Source organism: Elgaria multicarinata, chromosome 1 (genome assembly GCF_023053635.1).
Source record: "Elgaria multicarinata webbii isolate HBS135686 ecotype San Diego chromosome 1, rElgMul1.1.pri, whole genome shotgun sequence".
In the NCBI taxonomy this organism is placed as follows: Eukaryota; Metazoa; Chordata; class Lepidosauria; order Squamata; family Anguidae; genus Elgaria; species Elgaria multicarinata.
The window spans coordinates 3,841,623-3,862,216 of NC_086171.1; the positions used below are offsets into that span (position 1 = coordinate 3,841,623).

At 48.6% G+C, this 20,594-nt stretch overlaps 1 protein-coding gene across 1 annotated transcript in view; it reads left to right on the plus strand.

The window, feature by feature from the left end:
* Positions 1 to 20,594, plus strand: part of KIF9 (kinesin family member 9) — a 47,017-nt gene that overhangs the window by 8,891 nt on the left and 17,532 nt on the right. The window contains exons 5-15 of the mRNA XM_063122446.1: positions 1,243 to 1,326; positions 3,536 to 3,628; positions 4,745 to 4,892; positions 6,081 to 6,145; positions 7,082 to 7,159; positions 8,574 to 8,642; positions 14,376 to 14,480; positions 14,836 to 14,891; positions 16,353 to 16,443; positions 16,712 to 16,845; positions 18,345 to 18,536. Of these exons, the coding sequence (XP_062978516.1) occupies positions 1,243 to 1,326; positions 3,536 to 3,628; positions 4,745 to 4,892; positions 6,081 to 6,145; positions 7,082 to 7,159; positions 8,574 to 8,642; positions 14,376 to 14,480; positions 14,836 to 14,891; positions 16,353 to 16,443; positions 16,712 to 16,845; positions 18,345 to 18,536 (1,115 nt within the window). The remainder of the gene's footprint in view (positions 1 to 1,242; positions 1,327 to 3,535; positions 3,629 to 4,744; positions 4,893 to 6,080; positions 6,146 to 7,081; positions 7,160 to 8,573; positions 8,643 to 14,375; positions 14,481 to 14,835; positions 14,892 to 16,352; positions 16,444 to 16,711; positions 16,846 to 18,344; positions 18,537 to 20,594) is intronic.

Below are 20,594 nucleotides of genomic sequence, written 5' to 3' on the forward strand. Positions count from 1 at the left end.
CTAATTGTTACAATATTCATAGAATCATAGAATAGCAGAGTTGGAAGAGGCCTACAAGGCCATTGAGTCCAACCCCCTGCTCAATGCAGGAATCCACCCTAAAGCATCCCTGACAGAGGGTTGTCCAGCTGCCTCTTGAAGGCCTCTAGGGTGGGAGAGCCCACCACCTCCCTAGGTCATTGGTTCCATTGTCATACTGCTCTAACAGTCAGGAAGTTTTTCCTGATGTCCAACTGGAATCTGGCTTCCTTTAACTTGAGCCCGTTATTCCGTATCCTGCACTCTGGGAGGATCGAGAAGAGATCCTGGCCCTCCTCTGTGTGACAACCTTTTAAGTATTTGAAGAGTGTTGTCATGTCTCCCCTCAATCCATATATTTCCATATATTGTGAATATATGGAAAGCTGCCTGGATCTCCCCAGAGGTAAAGCGGGGTATAAATGTTTTAAAATAAAATAAATAAAATCTGGGTGTGTTGAAGGAGAGGATGAAAGAGTTTGGCTCGGTTCAGACAACGTGTTAGTCAACACAGTGTGAATAGTCCGCTCCACGGTTGAGTTTCTAGAGGGTCCTCCCCGCACAACATGTTCTAACTCCACCGTTGTGGGACTGTGGGCTACCGTGGAGCTGAGGAAAACCCATCGTGATGTTTGATTGACAGTTCCTCCACCCTCTCTCCTCCCCCGGTCCTCCCAATAGTATCCCATCAGCCATTGCTGCGAAGAAACAATCCCGGCGGCTCTCCTAGAGCGGCACTCACTCCTTTTTGCCACTCTTGCCAGGGAACTCTGTAGCCAGTGGGAAAAGAACGCAACAGAAAACTCCACGCATCCCGCCACACAACATGCAACACGATGGTGCAGTAGAGAGTTCCTGGACAATGGTTGTGCAGGAACTCTCCTCTGCACAGTGTGGATATTCTGCATGGAGAGTTTTCCTGCCAAACAACACATTTCCCAACAGTGGTGTGAAAACTCCACTGTGCAGTTCTGAAACCACTGTTGAGAAACATGTCTGAATGGAGCCTTTATCTCCACTTTAAGCCTGAGCCTGTAGAGATCCCACCCCTTAAACCAGGGGAGGGGATCCACTTTTGGTGTTTACACCCCAGATTACACCCCTGGGCAAAGCTGGTAATTTACGTTAGCGGTAGTGCTGCATTGGGTACTCTCCTATAAATAAAGGAAATAAACTCTCTTCCTCCTGCTTTTGATTTATGTCTCTACTTTCTTTCTTCTCTAGGGTGACACCAATAGATCTGTCGGCCAACACACCCTGAACAGATATTCCTCCAGGTCCCACTGCATCTTCACCATTTACATTGAGGTCAGTTCCACTGGGCTGTCATTGGCTTATTCACAACATTTACATACTGCTCCACGTCTAAACAGGTTCCGGAGCAGTGAACAGTAAAAGATAAAAGGAATAAGACACCAGCTCTTGGATCCAGAACTGTCACTTGAGGCACAGGTGAACTCAGTGGCAAAGAGCACCTTTTATCAGCTTAGGTTGATATACCAACTACGCCCTTATCTGGACAGAGATAGCCTAGCTACAGTTATCCATGCTCTGGTAACCTCTCGTTTGGATGATTGCAACGTGTTGTACGTGGGGCTGCCTTTGAAAACGGTCTGGAAACTTCAGCTGGTACAAAACAAGGCAGCACAGTTACTAACAGGCACTGGCTAATGAGACCACATCACACCAGTCCTTTTACAACTTCATTGGCTGCCAGTCCAGATCCGGGCCCGGTTCAAAGTGCTGGTATTAATATTCAAAGCCCTAAACGTTTTGGGGCCAGGTTATTTGAAGGAACGCCTCCTCCCATATGTACCTGCCTGGACCTTAAGATCATCTACATGGGTCCTTCTCTGTGAGCCCCTGCCGAAGGAAGTGAGGCAGTTGGCTACTAGGAGGAGGGCCTTCTCTGCTGTGGCACCCCTGCTGTGGAATGAGCTCCTCAGAGAGGTCCGCCTGGTGCCTACACTGTACTCCTTTTGTCGCCAGCTGAAGACCTTTTTATTCTCTCAGTATTTTAACACTTAATTTTAACTTAAATTTAAATTTGACTGTTCTAACTCTGTATTCTAACCTTATATCAATTTTTACTGTGTGGTTTTATCCTGGTTGTGCTTTTTATACTGTATTTCGTAATTGCGCTTTTAACCTGTTGGTTGTTTTATTATGGTTTTAATTTTTGTAAACCGCCCAGAGAGCTTCGGCTATTGGGTGGTATAAAAATGTAATAAATAAATAAATAAATAAATATTAAAAGTGTTTAAAAGCAGAATGCCAATAAAACTGTGGCTGGTCAAGCTGAGGAGGGTTTGTTGACATAAAGATGTCTTTGCAGACACTGAAAGCAGTGCAGTGTTGATGTCTGCCTGACTTCCAGAGGCAGGGAGTTCCATAGAAAGGGAGCCACCACGCTGAAGGCTCTACTATAGGGGGACTACGGTTGGGTCATAGGTCCATGTGGAATGACCAAGGAGCAAGACCTTAAACCTGGCTCGGTTTAAGACAGCCTGTGCAGTTCTCTTGGCAAAGAAGTTGCTTGCTGAAAAGGGGCAGCTCCTGACAACAGCCGAGCTGCTGCATTCTGCACTAGCTCCAGCTTCCAGAACTGCTTTAAGAGGAGCCTCACATAAAGCTTCATCCCAGCTACCTGCTCCCTTCGGATTATCCCCATAGTGCTAAGCTTTCGCCGTTGTTTTTTTTGCTACCGGGAGGCAGCGATCCTTTGCATGCCAGGAAGTGAGTTGAAGGGGGGAAATATAAAAAAATCAATGGATGACCCAATTCAATTCAAATTTGGTATGCTTAAAGCTCTCCCTAATATCTATTACTGTGCCAATTTTGTTGTCTTTATCTTTAAAGCTTATGCAGATGTAAGCATTTCTTTAAAATCCTGCTCCTGTGCCCCAGCGGTGGCTCGGAAGATACGCTCAAAAAGTAGGGGCTAAATACCGCGAATCTTTTGGCTTTATAGCACAATTAAGGCAGGATGCCTGGGAGTACTTCACAATCAAAGCAGATTATAAGGTGGAAAACTTCAGAGTCCTTTGCATGCAATTCGCAGGGATTGCGCAGTATAACGCTAGTGTGATGAAGCTCATAGACTGCATTGCGATAATCCAGTGTTGAGATTACTAGTGCTTGTACCACCGTGGCCAAGGTATCTCTGCTCAGGAGAGGCCGTAGCTGGCATGGCAGCTGAAACTGGTAAAAGACATTCCAAGCCGCCATGGCCACGTGGTTCTCCAGCCACAGTGATTGACCTAGGAGTACCCCCAGACTACAAACCTGGTCTTTCAAAGGGAGTGCAGCCCCATCTAGACCAGGCAGGGAACCACTCACCCAACAGGATTTCGACTTTCCAGGATTCAGCTTCAGTTTATTGGCCCTCATCCAGCCCATCGCTGAGTCTAGGCGCTGATCTGGCTCTATTGGCTTGAAAAATGCAGGGGTCTTTGTTTCGTTTTGGTCTGGTTCAATCATTCTGTTGTGCGCTAACGTGCTTGCTCTCCCACCGCAGTGTCATTCCAGGGTAATTTCAGATTCCAGATATGTCGTCTCCAAAATTAACCTCGTGGATCTAGCAGGCTCGGAGAGGCTGGCGAAGACCAAAGTAAGTGCGTTGGGAGAACTGGTGAGCCATGCTGGCTGCTGGCTGGGTGAGAGTTGCAATCCGACACGCCTGGAGGGCGCCAGATTGGAGAAGGCTGAATTGAAGGAATACAGGATCCGGCGTTGGTTAATTTTTGTGAACCGCCCGGAGAGCTTCGGCTATTGGGCGGTATAAAAGTGTAATAAATAAATAAATAAATAAATAAAATACTCTTCCTCCGGGGTGCCCACATCCTGCCCATGACACCACCCCGTTTTGGCCATTTTGCTGAAGTATCTTCACCGGTGGAACAGCCAGGGTGGTGTAGCGGCTAGTGTGTCGGACTGGGAGCCAGGAGATCCGGGTTCTAGTCCCCACTCCGCCACGGAAACCCACTGGGTGACTTTGGGCAAGTCACAGACTCTCAGCCTAAGCTACCTCACAGGGTTGTTGTTGTGAGGATAACGTGGAGAGGAGGAGGATTATGTACGCTGCCTTGGATTCCTTGGAGGAAAAAAGGCAGGATATAAATTAACGGTCTATAAATACATTTTAACTTGGTGTTTTAAATTTGTAATTTTGCATTGCTGCTGTTTTTATCTGGTTGAGCTTTTATATTGTATTTTATAGTATGGTTTTATACTGTTGTTTTATACTGTGCATGGTTTTAATTTTTGTGAACCGCCCAGAGAGCTCCGGCTATTGGGCGGTATAGAAATGCAATAAATAAATAAATGCAATAATAAATAACAAATAAAATAAACAGCGCTGCTGGCAGGGTGTTCCAACAGTGTACCACGCTGTTCCACCAGAGTATCTCTCAAGGCAGAGGCGTATCTGGCGTTCTGCCCGTGCCGTGGGGCTTCTCGCAAATCCTAAAACGCTCAGCTGGTGTAATTCCACTATAGGATTGTGTCCTTAATAGCTTTTTCCTCTCCTGCTGATGTTTATTCTGTGGTTAGTGCTTTTTAAAAAGTTATTTGAATGCCATTTTTAGGATTATTTTGGCTACTTTTTTGTTAGCTGTCTTGGGTATTTCATCCAGGAAGGCAAAATTTAAAAAATACTCTTAATTCATCAGTGTATACATATGTATATGGTACGATAAGGCCTCTTCTTGGTTCCTCTTTTTAACAGTCGGAGGGATTTGGCTTGAGGGAAGCCAGGTACATCAACAAGTCTCTGTCGTTCTTTGAACAAGTCGTCATCGCGCTGTCGGATCGTAACCGGGAACATGTCCCGTTCCGCCAAAGCAAGCTCACCTATACCCTGAAGGATTCATTAGGTAAAGTCTTGGAGCTGTGGATGGGAGTTGCTGAAATGCCGGAGGTGGGGAAATCCAGATTCAGGACGCTGGTCAGCTCGATCCTAGCCCTATTTGAGGCTTTGCTGACATGCTGAGCGTAGTTTAACTTCATCAGAAGGTCATCCCGCCCAAGGGTCTCTACTTTTCTTGCTTGGCTTCGTCCATTTTCTCTCGCTGCCCCTTAGGCCTGGAATTCTCTTCCAGAGCACTTGCGGGCCACGAGTTCAATTAACTGTTTTTAAAGCTCAATTGAAAACTTTTCTTTTTTCTACAGCTTTTAGAACTTGACTTTGTCCTTATTTTCACACTGTTAGCTTTATTGTCCCATGTGCCTGTTTGGTGCGTTCTCTTCCCTTTCTTATTGTTTTCTTACGATTTTATTAGAACGTAACCCGATGTGGCAGGGTGCTGCGGTTTTTATTCTTTTACTATGTACAGCACCATGTATATTGATGGTGCTATATAAATAATAATAATAATAATAATAATAATAATAATAAATCTCTATTCTCTTAAATGGTCCCCAAGATGGCTTACAACAAATACAATACAAAATACTGCTATAAAATCTATACGTTATTAAAAACTGGAGAAGTATCATTGAAAACAAAGTCATTCCCCCTCCCTCCCTCCCAAACGTACGTAGTTTAACATTTAAACAGCAGCAGGTAGCACTTTAAAACACCTGCCCGCTTCCCTTGTAAAGCACCTGCATTAAGGATTTGAAAGGAGCAGAAAGAACTTTTCTTAGCGCAAGTGGAATAAAAAACCCATTTTGCACAGCACAGCTGTTTTCCAGGGAAGGGGACAGAGAAGCCTCCCGCAGCAATCCACGGATCATCGACATCACCTGCTTGAATGCAGAGTGTCTTTACTTCATAGAATCATAGAATAGTAGCGTTGGAAGGGGCCTGTAAGGCCATCTAGTCCAACCCCCTGCTCAATGCAGGAATCCACCCTAAAGCATCCCTGACAGATGGTTGTCCAGCTGCCTCTAGGGCAGCCTTTCTCAACCTGGGGCGCTCCAGATGTGTTGGACTGCATCTCCCAGAATGCCCCAGCCAGCTGGCTGGAGCATTCTGGGAGTTGTAGTCCAACACATCTGGAGCGCCCCAGGTTGAGAAAGGCTGCTCTAGGGTGAGAGAGCTTCCTTTCTGTCTTTCCTAGGTGGGAATTGCAATACTGTCCTCGTGGCTAATATCTGCAGCGAAGCCGTTCACATCGTAGAGACGGTAAGCACCCTGAGCTTTGGGACATGACGGGACCTAAATTCGCCTAGAAATGCTTAATTGGGATTGTTTAAGGCCTGGTCCGCACATGCAGCAGAACGAGAGGTTGTGACGGCTGCCGTTTTGGACGGCTTTAGAAGGGGATGAGACAAATTCAGCGATAGGAGAAGGCTGTCCTTGGCTCCTAGATGGCCAGGATCAGAGGCCGTGTGCCTACTTGCCCCAGTTGCTGGGGAACATGGGCGGGAGGGTGCTATTGCACTCATGTCCTGCTTACGGGTTTCCCTCTGGGCCGTTGGATGGCCACTGTGTGAACCGGATGCTGGGCTAGAGAGGCTGATCCAGCACGGCTCTTGGCAGTGATGATTCCACCTGGGCTGCCGCCACAACAGATTTCCCCTTCAAGAGCCTGTGGCTAGAAGGGAAAGCGCGGAGCTGGGGGCTGGGCCCATTTTCTCGCCCACAAAAGAAGCGGGGCGGGGGGAACAGGGCAGCCTTCAACTTGGGTGTTGCTTTTTTTAGCAGGAAGGGAAAGGTAGGAGACCCCCCCAGGTGTGCAGGCAAGAGTTTACTCATCCCAGGGCATTATGGGATAAATCCTCCTTCAGGGGATGCTCTAGAGCAGCCTTCCTCAACCTGGGGCACTCCAGATGTGTTGGACTACAACTCCCAGAATGCCCCAGCCAGCTGGCTGGGGCATTCTGGGAGTTGCAGTCCAACACATCTGGAGCGCTCCAGGTTGAGGAAGGCTGCTCTAGAGTAACCATTGTCCACCTGCTCTGTCAGCCGCTGTTGAAAAAGAGCAGCGCATGCCCGATAGCGGGGAAGCGCACTTTTTCCGTACGGCTAGTCTTGGTAACGAGGCTCCTAAAACAGAGACGTTGGTTTTCCGAAACCGTTGCGACGTGACGAACGTAGGTGGCGTTAATGTCCCTTCAGCTGTCCACGCTCCGTTTTGCTACCAGGATGAAATGGGTGACGACGACGCCCGTGGTGAATGAGAAAATCGACTCGGAGGTATGTGCTGTCCTGTCCTGTCCTGGCGGGGCTTGGTTAGCGGCCGAATGGCTGGGGGAAGGCTGCTGCCCTCTTGTGCGGTGGGCCTGGGCCGCAGTTGGCTGGGCAGCCCAGAATGCCAAGCTGTGAATGATTATCCAGGGAGAGCCGGGCAGAAGAAAAGGGGCAGAGGTGTCATGGGAAACCCAGCCACGGGTGGTAATGTCAGGAGGCAGATGTAAGGCCCCTTCATCCTTTGCGATGGTCATAGGGTATTCAGATGGGCTTACTTCCAGGAAAGTGTGCCTAGGGTTGCGTCCTTAGCTACCCTTTTTAGAAGGCTGCTGTGAGAGCCCCGTGTAGTGTAGTAGTTGCAGTGTTGGAGTGGGGCTGGGGAGGTCCCAGGTTCTAGTCCCGCCTCAGCTATGGAAGCTCACTGTGGGTGACTTTGGACCAGTCGCTGATTCTCAGCCCAGCCTACCCCACAGGACTGTTGTGATGATCAAATGAGGAGGAGGATCTGTCAGGAATTGACTTTAGCAGAGATTAAGCAGCCACACAGCAGCTTCAGCGATTCTTCTGCTGGGTTACTGAGCGCTGTCCCTTCAGGAAGAAATATACTCACGACACGTATAGCTTTCTTCAGTAGAGAGTTTGGAAAGGAAAGGAACCTCTCGTGCAAGCACTGAGTCATCACTGACTCTTGGAGGGACGCCAGCTTTCGCTGACGTTTTCTTGTCAGGCCTTATAGCGGGGTGGTTTGCCGTTGCCTTCCCCGGCCATTATTACCTTTCCCCCAGCTAACTGGGTACTCATTTCACCAACCTTCGGAGGATGGAAGGCTGAGTCAAACGTCTTCTGTACGGAATACATCCAGCCTACACAATATCACCAACCGGCATCCACCTACACCACTATTACATCTGTACAACTTGATAAACATTTCATACATGGTATTGCACACAGTTTCATCAGCCAGTTATTCAATTAACAGATTAGTCAGGAGGCCTTGACGTTTTACAGTCCAGTACTGATGAGTAACACCTGAGGAAAACGAGGTTCCAGAGATTGTGCAAACGTCCAGTTTTCTTCTTCTTCTTCTTCTTCTTCTTCTTCTTCTTCTTCTTCTTCTTCTTCTTCTTCTTCTTCTTCCAGGGCTTAACCCTCGGTGGGTAAATTTCCAGCCCTGACAGGATCATGTATTCCGCCTTGAGAATTAAAAGGACTGGAGAATACACTCCAGCCACAGCGCTTGACAACTGCGACCCACATTGGGGACCAGATGGACCTATGGTCTGATCCAGCGGGGCTCTTCTGATGTTCTCAATATTGTTTGGGTGGGCGCCAGAGTGCAACCTCGGGTCTTGGCTTTGTATCCATCTGTCTTCCATTCTTCCTGCCACGTATTTACACGCCGTTCTTGCCTTTTGCTTAGCGAATGGTGAAAAACCTGGAAAAAGAGGTTCACTGCCTGAAGGAGGAGCTGGCGATGCACAACAGCTTGGTAAGGGCCAGCCGCTGACGGCGCGGTCAGACGTGATGGTGGCACGACCCAACCCGGACTATGGCTACCTCCTTATGAAAGGGGGTGTTGTTGAGTGGGTGATCCACAGGGCAGGTGGGCGAGTGGGTGGCTGCCACAACACCGGCTCTAAACACCAGGCCCGGCCGCGGCTGCTCCCTGCTCAAGCCGAGCACCACCGCTTGATACGCCGGAGGCAAGGGATAAAACCCGCCTTCCTCCAAACTATGTGGAGAAAGGGGTTTAAACGGAGAAGGATTTCAATATATAAAATAAAACACTGTTATATGTGCTATGGTGAGTGATTGTCAGGAACCTCTCGTGCAGGCACTGAGTCATTACTGACTCTTGGAGGGACGCCAGCTTTCGCTGATGTTTTCTTGGCAGGCCTTATAGCGGGGTGGTTTGCCGTTGCCTTCCCCGGCCATGATTACCTTTCCCCCAGCTAGCTGGGTACTCATTTTACCGACCTCAGGAGAATGGAAGGCTGAGTCGACCAGAGCCGGCTGCCTGAGAACCAGTGTCCGCTGGGATTGAACTCAGGCTGTGGGGAGAGTTTCAGCTGCAGAAACTGCTGCTTTACCGCTCTGCGCCACACGAGGCTGAATGATTGTCAGAGTGGGTGTTAAATGAGTAAACTTCAGATGCTAAAATGCCAAACAGACACGTGGGATTTTTGTGGTAGTTTAAAAACACAATATTTAAAATTTATTTTTAAAAGTTCACAAGCTTTGTTTCAAATAAAACAAATAAAACCTTTCATCCAATCCTTCCACTCATTCACATATGCGCTTTCCTTTCCCTCACACAATCAATCTTGAGCTTTCTTTATTATTTGTATTGATTAATATACATCAACTATGTGCACACCACACTCCAAAGACACCACTCTCTACCTTGAGCCTCAAATTTCCCAGAACAAGTACCCTAAACACAGAGAGCACTAAAGACTCTAAGACAGCCTTCCTCAACCTGGGGCGCTCCAGATGTGTTGGACTACAACTCCCAGAATGCCCCAGCCAGCTAGCTGGGGCATTCTGGGAGTTGTAGTCCATCTGGAGCGCCCCAGGTTGAGGAAGGCTGCTCTAAGAGTACCTAACAAGTCCCCCACAATCCCCTCAGTCCTTCCCTTACATATCACTCCTCCCCCTCCCCAGACATTCTAACTCCATCCGCTCAGGCCAACTTTCTAAACTCACCACAGACTTACAAACTGCAGACATACATTTGGGAACTGACTTGTGGGGTGTAACGCCACAGTGGCCTCCTCTTCCATGCCCAATCTCCGCATTTTTCCCCCTGGCAGGGGTTAATTTTGGTCACACAGCCCCAGCCAGTGACAAATCTCTTAAACAGATCAATAAATTAATTGAGGGGGATGGACAGGTTCACCTATCCAATTCCACCCTCCTCCGGTGGTTGCTTTTTGCTCCTCTGCCCTCCTGCTCCCCTGCCAAACCCTTCTGAGGTTTTATGTATTTAAATAAATAAATACAATCATCATTGGCTGTCATCAAAGCGAGCCATTCAAATACGATATACAAAAGTATAATTACTGCCCCGGGAAAAGTTCCTTTATACTTAACTTCTGTTACCTCATATGAGTTGAGATGGTTATTTACTAGGGGTGTGCACGGACCCCCCACTCCGCTTCACTTTCAGATCCGCCATTTTCGGATCGGGCCGCTCCGCCCCGCCCCCACTCCGCCTGTGCCCACTCCGCTTCACTCGGAGCTCCGGATCCGGATCGGAGCTCCGTTCCCCCCCATAGGGGGGGTTACTGGGCCCTGCCGCCATCGCCACCCATGTGGCGACGGCGGCAGAGCCCGGTAAGGGACCAAGGGAGAGGGGGACCTCCTTCAGGCCCAGACTTCCTGGTGGAACCGCGGGCTCAATTGAAGACGGTGACGGACCACGGACGGAGGCAGGAAAGGGAGAGGAGGGCAGGGGGACAGCGGCAGGGCCTGGTAAACCCCACTTACCTTTCCAGCGGAGCTCCGGATCGAGGCGAAGGATCCGCCTTCACCTCGATCCTCTTTGCCACGCTCCGCCGGCCCCCCAATCCTCTTCGCCTCCGCCTTAAGGGCAGGCGAAGCCCCCCGCTCCGCTCCTGCTTCTACGGTCCGATTAGAAGCGGAGCACATCCCTATTATTTACCCGGTGCAGGTTAAATTCACTCCAGTTAATGGAGGTGAAAGTGCGTTACAGGATCCATCCACGCGCTAAAGCTGACTGCCCAGCCGGCTGCCCTAAAACTGAGGACATGACACACTTTCTAGTTGAGTGTCCAGTGTATGTCGAGCTGAGGAAGCAATACCTTGAGCCCCTGATTCCCGGGTTCAACCGCATGTCACCTAAAAATGTAACTCAGATATTATTGTTAGGCCCTGATCATTATATATCGTTCAGGACTGCAAAATTTGTACAGCAAGCGCTGGAGGTACGGAAGCTTTTGTTCACCATATAGGATCAAATTTTACTAATCTGAGATTACATGCGGGGCGGTACTGGTACTGCAATTGAGCCTTCTATCAGTTTTATATTATTATCTTGTATTATTCTTCTGATTGTGGTGAGATGGTGTATGGACATGCTATTATGTTATTATGCTAATATGTTATTTTGCTATTATTTTATTTGTTTGCGAATGGCCTAGTCGGCTAACAAGCAATATTTGTATACTGCTCCACAGGCAAGGTTTCAGAGCAGTGAATAGCAGATAGAATAAAAAATAATAATAACCCTACCACCACCACCATGTTAACATTACTATTTTTAAAAGAGAGTTCTGATAAAACCACGACTGGTCACTCAAGTCTTCCTGAAATTTATTTATTTATTTATTTATTTATTTAATTTATATACCGCCCCATAGCCGAAGCTCTCTGGGCGGTTTACAAAAGTTAAAAACAGTAAACATTAAAAAAAGTATACAAAATTTAAAAACCATCAGAAACATAAAAACAACAGTATAAAAACAACAGTATCCATTTAAAAAACAACAGTTCTGGGGGCCGTTAAAAAACAAACTTAGCGTTGTTCAATGCCGTTAAATGCCTGGGAGAAGAAGAAAGTCTTGACCTGGCGCCTGAAAGATAACAGTGCTGGTGCCAGGCGAGCCTCATCGGGGAGATCATTCCACAGTCGGGGGTCCACCACCGAAAAGGCCCTCTCCCTTGAGGGGATCTACACTAGTACATGAAACGTTGTTTTTACATTCATTGAACGTTTTGTTTTTGAACGATTGAAAACGTAGCAGTTTTTAAAACGTTTCCTTACCTTTCTCTTTCCGTGGGAATGCATTCCTTTTGGCCACACTAAGAAAACAAATCTGTTTGTTCTCTCCGCCCCACCCTCGTGGTCTGCTAATTTCCCCTCCCACTTCCTCTTCTCTCCACCGGCAAACAAACCAGGAAGCAGCCTCTAACAGTGATGAAGATCATATGAAGCGCCCTGATGCTGGATCAGACCAAGGGTCCGATCTAGTCCAGCACTCTGCTCACACAGTGGCTAAACAGCCGTCGGCCAGGGACCCACAAAGCAGGGCATGGTGCAACAGCACCCTCCCACCCATGTTCCCCAGCAACTGGTGCACACAGGCTTACTGCCCCGGATACTGGAGATAGCACACAACCATCAGGGCTAACAGCCATGGATAGCCTTCGCCTCCAGGAATTTATCCAACCCCCTTTTGAAACCCATCCAAATGGGTGGCCATCACTACATCTTGTGGTAGTGAGTTCCATAGTTTAACTATGCACTGCGTGAAGAAGTCCTTCCTTTTATTTGTCCTGAATCTCCCACCCATCAGCTTCATGGGATGATCCCACTGGGCACCCTTTCCCTTCTCCCGCAGCGGTGAACCGAAGCCTTTGCTTGACAAGGGGGCTGGGGGAAGTGGAGAAAGAGATTAAAGCCCTGTGCTTGAGGACAGTGTTACTGTTAAGGCAGGACTCGCTTTGCACTGTACCGTCAGGGATCCTCCACAGGCAGTGCCGTGGCTGTCAAGTGTGAAGAGGTGTTCCTTGCAAATAGAGGGAAGCCAGAGGTACAGACGCGCGCACTGATGCACCCACATGTCATTATTACTAGCATTTTGGCGGAGAGCTGGTACAGTGCAGTGGCTAAGAGGACGGCAACAAGAGAGAAGGCCTTTTCTGTGGTGGCCCCCCAATTGTGGAACAATCTCCCTGACGAGGCCCGCCTGGCGCCGACATTGTTGTCTTTTCTGCGCCAGGTCAAGACTTTTCCCCCAGGCATTTCGCAATACGTAACGAGCCTGGGTTTGTTTTTGGATATTTTTTGTGGTTTAAAAATTTTGGATATAGTTTTTAAGTGTTTTTATCCTATGGAAACTGCCCAGAGAGCCTCGGCTATGGGGCAGTATACAGATGATGATGATAATGATGATGATGATAATAATAATAGGCTAAGCTACATGAATTTGGCCACCTTTCCACATCCGTTAGGTTGGCCCTTATTTATTTATTTATTACATTCTTATACCGCCCAATAGCCGAAGCTCTCTGGGCGGTTCACAAAAATTAAAACCAGAATAAAACAACCAACAGGTTAAAAGCACAAACACAAAACACAGTATAAAAAGCACAACCAGGATAAAAAACCACGCAGCAAAATTGATATAAGATTAAAATACAGAGTTAGAACAGTCAAATTTAAATTTAAGTTAAAATTAAGTGTTAAAATACTGAGAGAATAAAAAGGTCTTCAGCTGGCGACGAAAGGAGTACAGTGTAGGCACCAGGCGGACCTCTCTGGGGAGCTCATTCCACAACCGGGGTGCCACAGCGGAGAAGGCCCTTAGGCAAGCTATTCTCTCTTACCTCCTCCCCCCCTTTCTTCTGCAGCGCGGGATGATACCTTCCAAAGTTGTAAGGTTTATACCGAGATTAGGACTAAAGAGCTTGGGCTGTCGCCAAATGTTTGGGCCCCTGTCATAGAATCATAGAATAGCAGAGTTGGAAGGGGCCTACAAGGCCATCGAGTCCAACCCACTGCTCAATGCAGGAATCCACCCTAAAGCATCCCTGACAGATGGTTGTCCAGCTGCGTCTTGAAGGCCTCTAGTGTGGGAGAGCCCACCACCTCCCTAGGTAACTGGTTCCACTGTCGTACTGCTCTAACAGTCAGGAAGTTTTTCCTGATGTCCAGCTGGAAGTTTTTTCCTGATGTCCAGTTTTTCCTGATGTCGGGCGCTGCTGCTTCTCCTGCCGCTGCCAAAGCGCCCTGCCCATCTCTGTGGCCCGCTGCCTAGGGTGACCCTATGAAAAGGAGGACCAGGCTCCTGTATCTTTAACAGTAGTATTGAAAATGAATTTCAGCAGGTGTCATTTGTATATATGCGGAACCTGGTGAAATTCCCTCTTCATCACAACAGTTAAAGCTGCAGGTGCCCTGCCCTCTTTAAAATCTGGTCACAGTATAGCTGCAGTATAGCTCCTGCAACTTTAACTGTTGTGATGAAGAGGAAATTTCACCAGGTGAGACATGCCTACAAATGATCCCCTGCTGAAATTCCCTTTTCTATGCAACTGTTAAAGATACAGGAGCCCGGTCCTCCTTTCCATAGGGTCACCCTACTGCGGCCACCCTTAACTGTGGCTAGGAGAGTTTCTCGGATCCTTGAGAGCAGGTGGGGAAGGACCTGCCAGTGGGCCCTCCTACCTGTCGGCTCTTTCTCTCTTCCGTCCTCAGCTCAATCGCCCTCCGGTGTCCTACGAGCCCCTAAACGAGATACAGATAGCAGAGATCAACTCTCAAGTCCGCCGGTTCCTCGACGGATCCATAGATGAGTTAGACGTGAGTAGGTCTCTTGCAGATACATGGCAGGTCTTGAATGGTTGTTATTATGGTGGGTTCCGTTTCCTGCTTCTCTGGCTGAACCCGGGGCAGGGCTAGGCAGGCGCGGGCTCTTGGCGCTGGGGCGGAGGGAGCGTGAATCCCAGCAAGAGCAGATCCAGAGCTGGCTGGATCAGCGCAGCAGAGGCGGAAGTAAATGACGCCAGGAGACACTACTATCCTATGAGCTCCCACTCATTTTGCGACCCATTCACTGCACCACGGTGCACGCTCTAAGCATCAGCCGGGGATCCTGGCTTATCCTCGCTCTCCTGACTGCCCTGCAATTCTCTCTGCTTCAACCTGCCTTTTCCAGGTTCTGAGCATCAGACAACTCCATGAAGTGTTTAACCAGTTCAAATTGATTTTGAGGTACGTACTTGAGGGTACCCGTGGGCATGTTTTTTGTTTTTGTTTTTTTAATAGATTAGCAGAGTTGGAAGGGGCCTACAAGGCCATCGAGTCCAACCCCCTGCTCAATGCAGGAATCCACCCTAAAGCATCCCTGACAGACGGTTGTCCAGCTGCCTCTTGAAGGCCTCTAGTGTGGGAGAGCCCACCACCTCCCTAGGTAACTGGTTCCATTGTCGTACTGCTCTAACAGTCAGGAAGTTTTTCCTGATGTCCAGCTGGAATCTGGCTTCCTTTAACTTGAGCCCATTATTCCGTGTCCTGCACTCTGGGAGGATCGAGAAGAGATCCTGGCCCTCCTCTGTGTGACAACCTTTTAAGTATTTGAAGAATGCTCTCATGTCTCCCCTCAATCTTCTCTTCTCCAGGCTAAACATGCCCAGTTCTTTCAGTCTCTCTTCATAGGGCTTTGTTTCCAGACCCCTGATCATCCTGGTTGCCCTCCTCTGAACATGCTCCAGCTTGTCTGCGTCCTTCTTGAATTGTGGAGCCCAGAACTGGACGCAATACTCTAGAGGAGGCCTAACCAAGGCCGAACAGAGAGGAACCAGTACCTCACGTGATTTGGAAGCTATACTTCTATTAATGTAGCCCAAAATAGCATTTGCCTTTCTTGCAGCCATATTGCACTGTTGCGATCTACAACAATTCCAAGATCCTTCTCATTTGTAGTATTGCTGAGCCAAATATCTCCCATCTTGTAACTGTGCATTTGGTTTCTATTTCCTAGATGTAGAACTTGGCATTTATCCCTATTAAATTTCATCCTGTTGTTTTCAGCCCAGCACTCCAGCCTATCAAGATCACTTTGAAGTTTGTTTCTGTCTTCCAGGGTATTAGCTATCCCACCCAATTTTGTGTCATCTGCAAATTTGATAAGCGTTCCCTTGCTGATGGCTGTGTTGGATTTAGGAACAAGCCACGGCTTAGGGCCTCATATTGTGAGAAGCCTCTAAATATGTTGTAAATAACTAAGAAGTGGGATAACAAAGATGGAATGGCTTTGACTTAAGTATGTTGGAAGGTCTGGTCTGACTTACAGCAGAGTTGCCTTACGTAGAGGAAGCGTGGCGTTTAGTATTGGAGGCAATAAGCGCAAACGAGATACCATTTAAAAGAAGTTCAAATTGACTTACTTTATTAGTGTGTTTGTTTCCCATACTCTGGGCATTCGTATGTAGACATTGAAGACCGTGTGTTTTATAGTCTGGCTTTGTTCCTACATTGTTGTGGACACTATTTTTGGGCACTACTGGAGCTGTTCTCTGTACTGTGGTGCAGTTCAGCTCTCTGTACAGGTTAGTGTCAAAGACAGCTCAACTCCGCCTTGAGGCCCAGTATTGGGCAAAAGGTGGGATGCAAATAATGATAATAATAATAACAACAACAACAACTCGACTGTGTGTGTCTCTCTCCCTTTAGCCAACAAGAGCAGGAAGTGGAAGCCAGATTGCGGAGCAAATACACTCTCATAGACAAAAATGACTTTGCAACTCTGTCTGCAGTTCAAAAGGTAGGTGGATATGCACGTGTGTAGGGAGGGGGGTTCCAGGCAAGCCTGCTCCCCTTTTTTCCACCACGCCCACCCCAAAAAGATTAAACCCATGCAAGCGCATTTAATTACAGAACTTGGGTATCCTAAAATCAGAATTTGGGTTGGGTGTGTGTGTGTGTGTGTGTTGGGGGTGCTACTTTGTTCCTGGAGCAAAATCCCAGCTGAAGAGTCACAGAGTGCAGATTCAAAACCTTTTAGCTTTTCACCTGCTGTCCACCGTTGCCAGGCAGGGCTGGTGGATGCTGACGGCCACCTGGTTGGGGAAATTGACGGGCAAGGATTCGGCCTTGGCCTCGCTCCGTTCTCATCCAAGCCTGGCGGGAAGAAAATGAAAGCCAAGAAGGGCAAAGAACAAGTCAGGTTGGTCCATTCTTCATTTCCATCGTCATCGGTCTCCAGGCAGGCTTTTCCCATGGCAAGTGGGACTTCAAGTCCAGAGTGAGAGGTGTTCTTCTCTCTGTAGTGGGCGGGCGACAGCTTGGCTTTGGTTCTTCCTTTGGCTGAGCGATGAGGGCTAGGAGCCCCTGGGTGCCCCTGAGGTGGGGGACCTTATCTGCATTTCCCAGCCATGCTCTGCTTTGGTCAAGGAAGCGAGGGCTTGCTACCTCTCCTGGCCTTGCCCATTTTGAGACTTTGAATAGAATCATAGAATCATAGAATAGCAGAGTTGGAAGGGGCCTACAAGGCCATCGAGTCCAACCCCCTGCTCAATGCAGGAATCCACCCTCAAGCATCCCTGACAGATGGTTGTCCAGCTGCCTCTTGAAGGCCTCTAGTGTGGGAGAAGCCACAACCTCCCTAGGTAACTGGTTCCATTGTCGTACTGCTCTAACAGTCAGGAAGTTTTTCCTGATGTCCAGCTGGAATCTGGCTTCCTTTAACTTGAGCCCATTATTCCGTGTCCTGCACTCTGGAAGGATCGAGAAGAGATCCTGGCCCTCCTCTGTGTGACAACCTTTTAAGTATTTGAAGAGTGCTCTCATGTCTCCCCTCCATCTTCTCTTCTCCAGGCTAAACATGCCCAGTTCTTTCAGTCTCTCTTCACAGGGCTTTGTTTCCAGATCATCCTGGTTGCGGATAAGAAATAAATAAATAGAATATTTATTTCTTACCCACCTCTCCCTCTGGATCGAGGCGGGGAACATCATTAAATACAAAATCACCATAAAATGCATAAAACTGATTAAAAATGTATCAAACTGATACAATATTAAAATAACAATTGGACATGTAAAACATCTGGGCAGGTCTGCCGGAAGAGAACAGTCTTTATGGCTTCCTTAAACTCGGCAAGTCTATTAAGTTGACGAATCCAGAGCCATAGAATCCAAGAATAGTAGAGTTGGAAGGAGCCTATCGAAGCTCCTCTGGGTAACAGTTGCCAGCCTAGTTTTGGCTGACTGGAGTAAGTTCTTCCCAGAGGACCTGAGTGCGTGGGGCAGATGGTACGGGAGAAGGCGATCCCGCAGGGAGCCTGGACCCAAACCCTGTAGGGCTTTAAAGGTAATGACCAACACTTTGTACTTCGCCCAGAAACTAATTGGCAACTAAAGAAATCAGAGCATGGCCATGCATGCGAGGAAGCGAATCATCAACAGACGCTCCTGCTCTCACTCCATCCCTGTGGTGGTGCAGAATGCGGCAAATCCGTAGCCCTGTTTATAAGGATGCACAGCGGCTGTGAGAGTAGCTCAGGCAGCCTGTTCTTCCCCTCGGCCAGCTTTCGATGGGGCCCCCTTAAAGCAGCATTTCTGGGTTTCTTAGACTAGGTGCAGCGCCGAGTTTCCCGAAGGGTCAAATGATGACCTCCGGCAGACCTCGACCCTTCCGTAACATGTCGCCCTCTGTTTGTTTTCAAGCCCCACCGCACGGAAGGAAGGCCTGGCCAGCCCCCTTTCGGTGAAGGATATGGATACCGTTTCCCTGTCTCGCAGCCAGGTGGTGGCCATCCCCAAGGACCTGGATGCAAAGGAGGCCCGGGACCAGGAGGTCCTCAGTCTTGAGACGCATCGCTCCGAATCTGCAAAAGACGACTCCAGCACCAGGCCCAGGTAGCTGTTTCGCTGCGTCTGAGGGAGGCGGCAGCGCTGCAAAGATGCAATGTAGATAACGTCCCCCGAGAATCCGGGAAATCTGTCTGTCTTGCTTTCTTCCGCATTCAGATTTTTTTTTGAAATCTCAAGCTCTTTCTCTCCCAAGTGTGGGGATCATAGAATCATAGAATAGCAGAATTGGAAGGGGCCTACAAGGCCATCGAGTCCAACCCCCTGCTCAATGCAGGAATCCACCCTAAAGCATCCCTGATAGATGGCTGTCCAGCTGCCTCTTGAAGGCTTCTAGTGTGGTCATAGAATCATAGAATAGCAGAGTTGGAAGGGGCCTACAAGGCCATCGAGTCCAACCCCCTGCGCAATGCAGGAATCCACCCTAAAGCATCTCTGACAGAGGGTTGTCCAACTGCCTCTTGAAGGCCTCTAGTGTGGTCATAGAATCATAGAATAGCAGAATTGGAAGGGGCCTACAAGGCCATCGAGTCCAACCCCCTGCTCAATGCAGGAATCCACCCTAAAGCATCCCTGATAGATGGCTGTCCAGCTGCCTCTTGAAGGCCTCTAGTGTGGTCATAGAATCATAGAATAGCAGAGTTGGAAGGGGCCTACAAGGCCATCGAGTCCAACCCCCTGCGCAATGCAGGAATCCACCCTAAAGCATCTCTGACAGAGGGTTGTCCAACTGCCTCTTGAAGGCCTCTAGTGTGGTCATAGAATCATAGAATAGCAGAGTTGGAAGGGGCCTACAAGGCCATCAAGTCCAACCCCCTGCTCAATGCAGGAATCCACCCTAAAGCATCCCTGATAGATGGCTGTCCAGCTGCCCCTTGAAGGCCTCTAGTGTGGTCATAGAATCATAGAATAGCAGAGTTGGAAGGGGCCTACAAGGCCATCGAGTCCAACCCCCTGCTCAATGCAGGAATCCACCCTAAAGCATCCCTGATAGATGGCTGTCCAGCTGCCTCTTGAAGGCCTCTAGTGTGGTCATAGAATCATAGAATAGCAGAGTTGGAAGGGGCCTACAAGGCCATCGAGTCCAACCCCCTGCTCAATGCAGGAATCCACCCCTGATAGATGGCTGTCCAGCTGCCTCTTGAAGGCCTCTAGTGTGGTCATAGAATCATAGAATAGCAGAGTTGGAAGGGGCCTACAAGGCCATCAAGTCCAACCCCCTGCTCAATGCAGGAATCCACCCCTGATAGATGGCTGTCCAGCTGCCTCTTGAAGGCCTCTAGTGTGGTCATAGAATCATAGAATAGCAGAGTTGGAAGGGGCCTACAAGGCCATCGAGTCCAACCCCCTGCGCAATGCAGGAATCCACCCTAAAGCATCTCTGACAGAGGGTTGTCCAACTGCCTCTTGAAGGCCTCTAGTGTGGTCATAGAATCATAGAATAGCAGAGTTGGAAGGGGCCTACAAGGCCATCGAGTCCAACCCCCTGCTCAATGCAGGAATCCACCCTAAAGCATCCCTGATAGATGGCTGTCCAGCTGCCTCTTGAAGGCCTCTAGTGTGGTCATAGAATCATAGAATAGCAGAGTTGGAAGGGGCCTACAAGGCCATCAAGTCCAACCCCCTGCTCAATGCAGGAATCCGCCCTAAAGCATCCCTGATAGATGGCTGACAAGCTGCCCCTTGAAGGCCTCTAGTGTGGTCATAGAATCATAGAATAGCAGAGTTGGAAGGGGCCTACAAGGCCATCAAGTCCAACCCCCTGCTCAATGCAGGAATCCACCCTAAAGCATCCCTGATAGATGGCTGTCCAGCTGCCTCTTGAAGGCCTCTAGTGTGGTCATAGAATCATAGAATAGCAGAATTGGAAGGGGCCTACAAGGCCATCGAGTCCAACCCCCTGCTCAATGCAGGAATCCACCCTAAAGCATCCCTGATAGATGGCTGTCCAGCTGCCTCTTGAATGCCTCTAGTGTGGTCATAGAATCATAGAATAGCAGAGTTGGAAGGGGCCTACAAGGCCATCAAGTCCAACCCCCTGCTCAATGCAGGAATCCGCCCTAAAGCATCCCTGATAGATGGCTGACAAGCTGCCCCTTGAAGGCC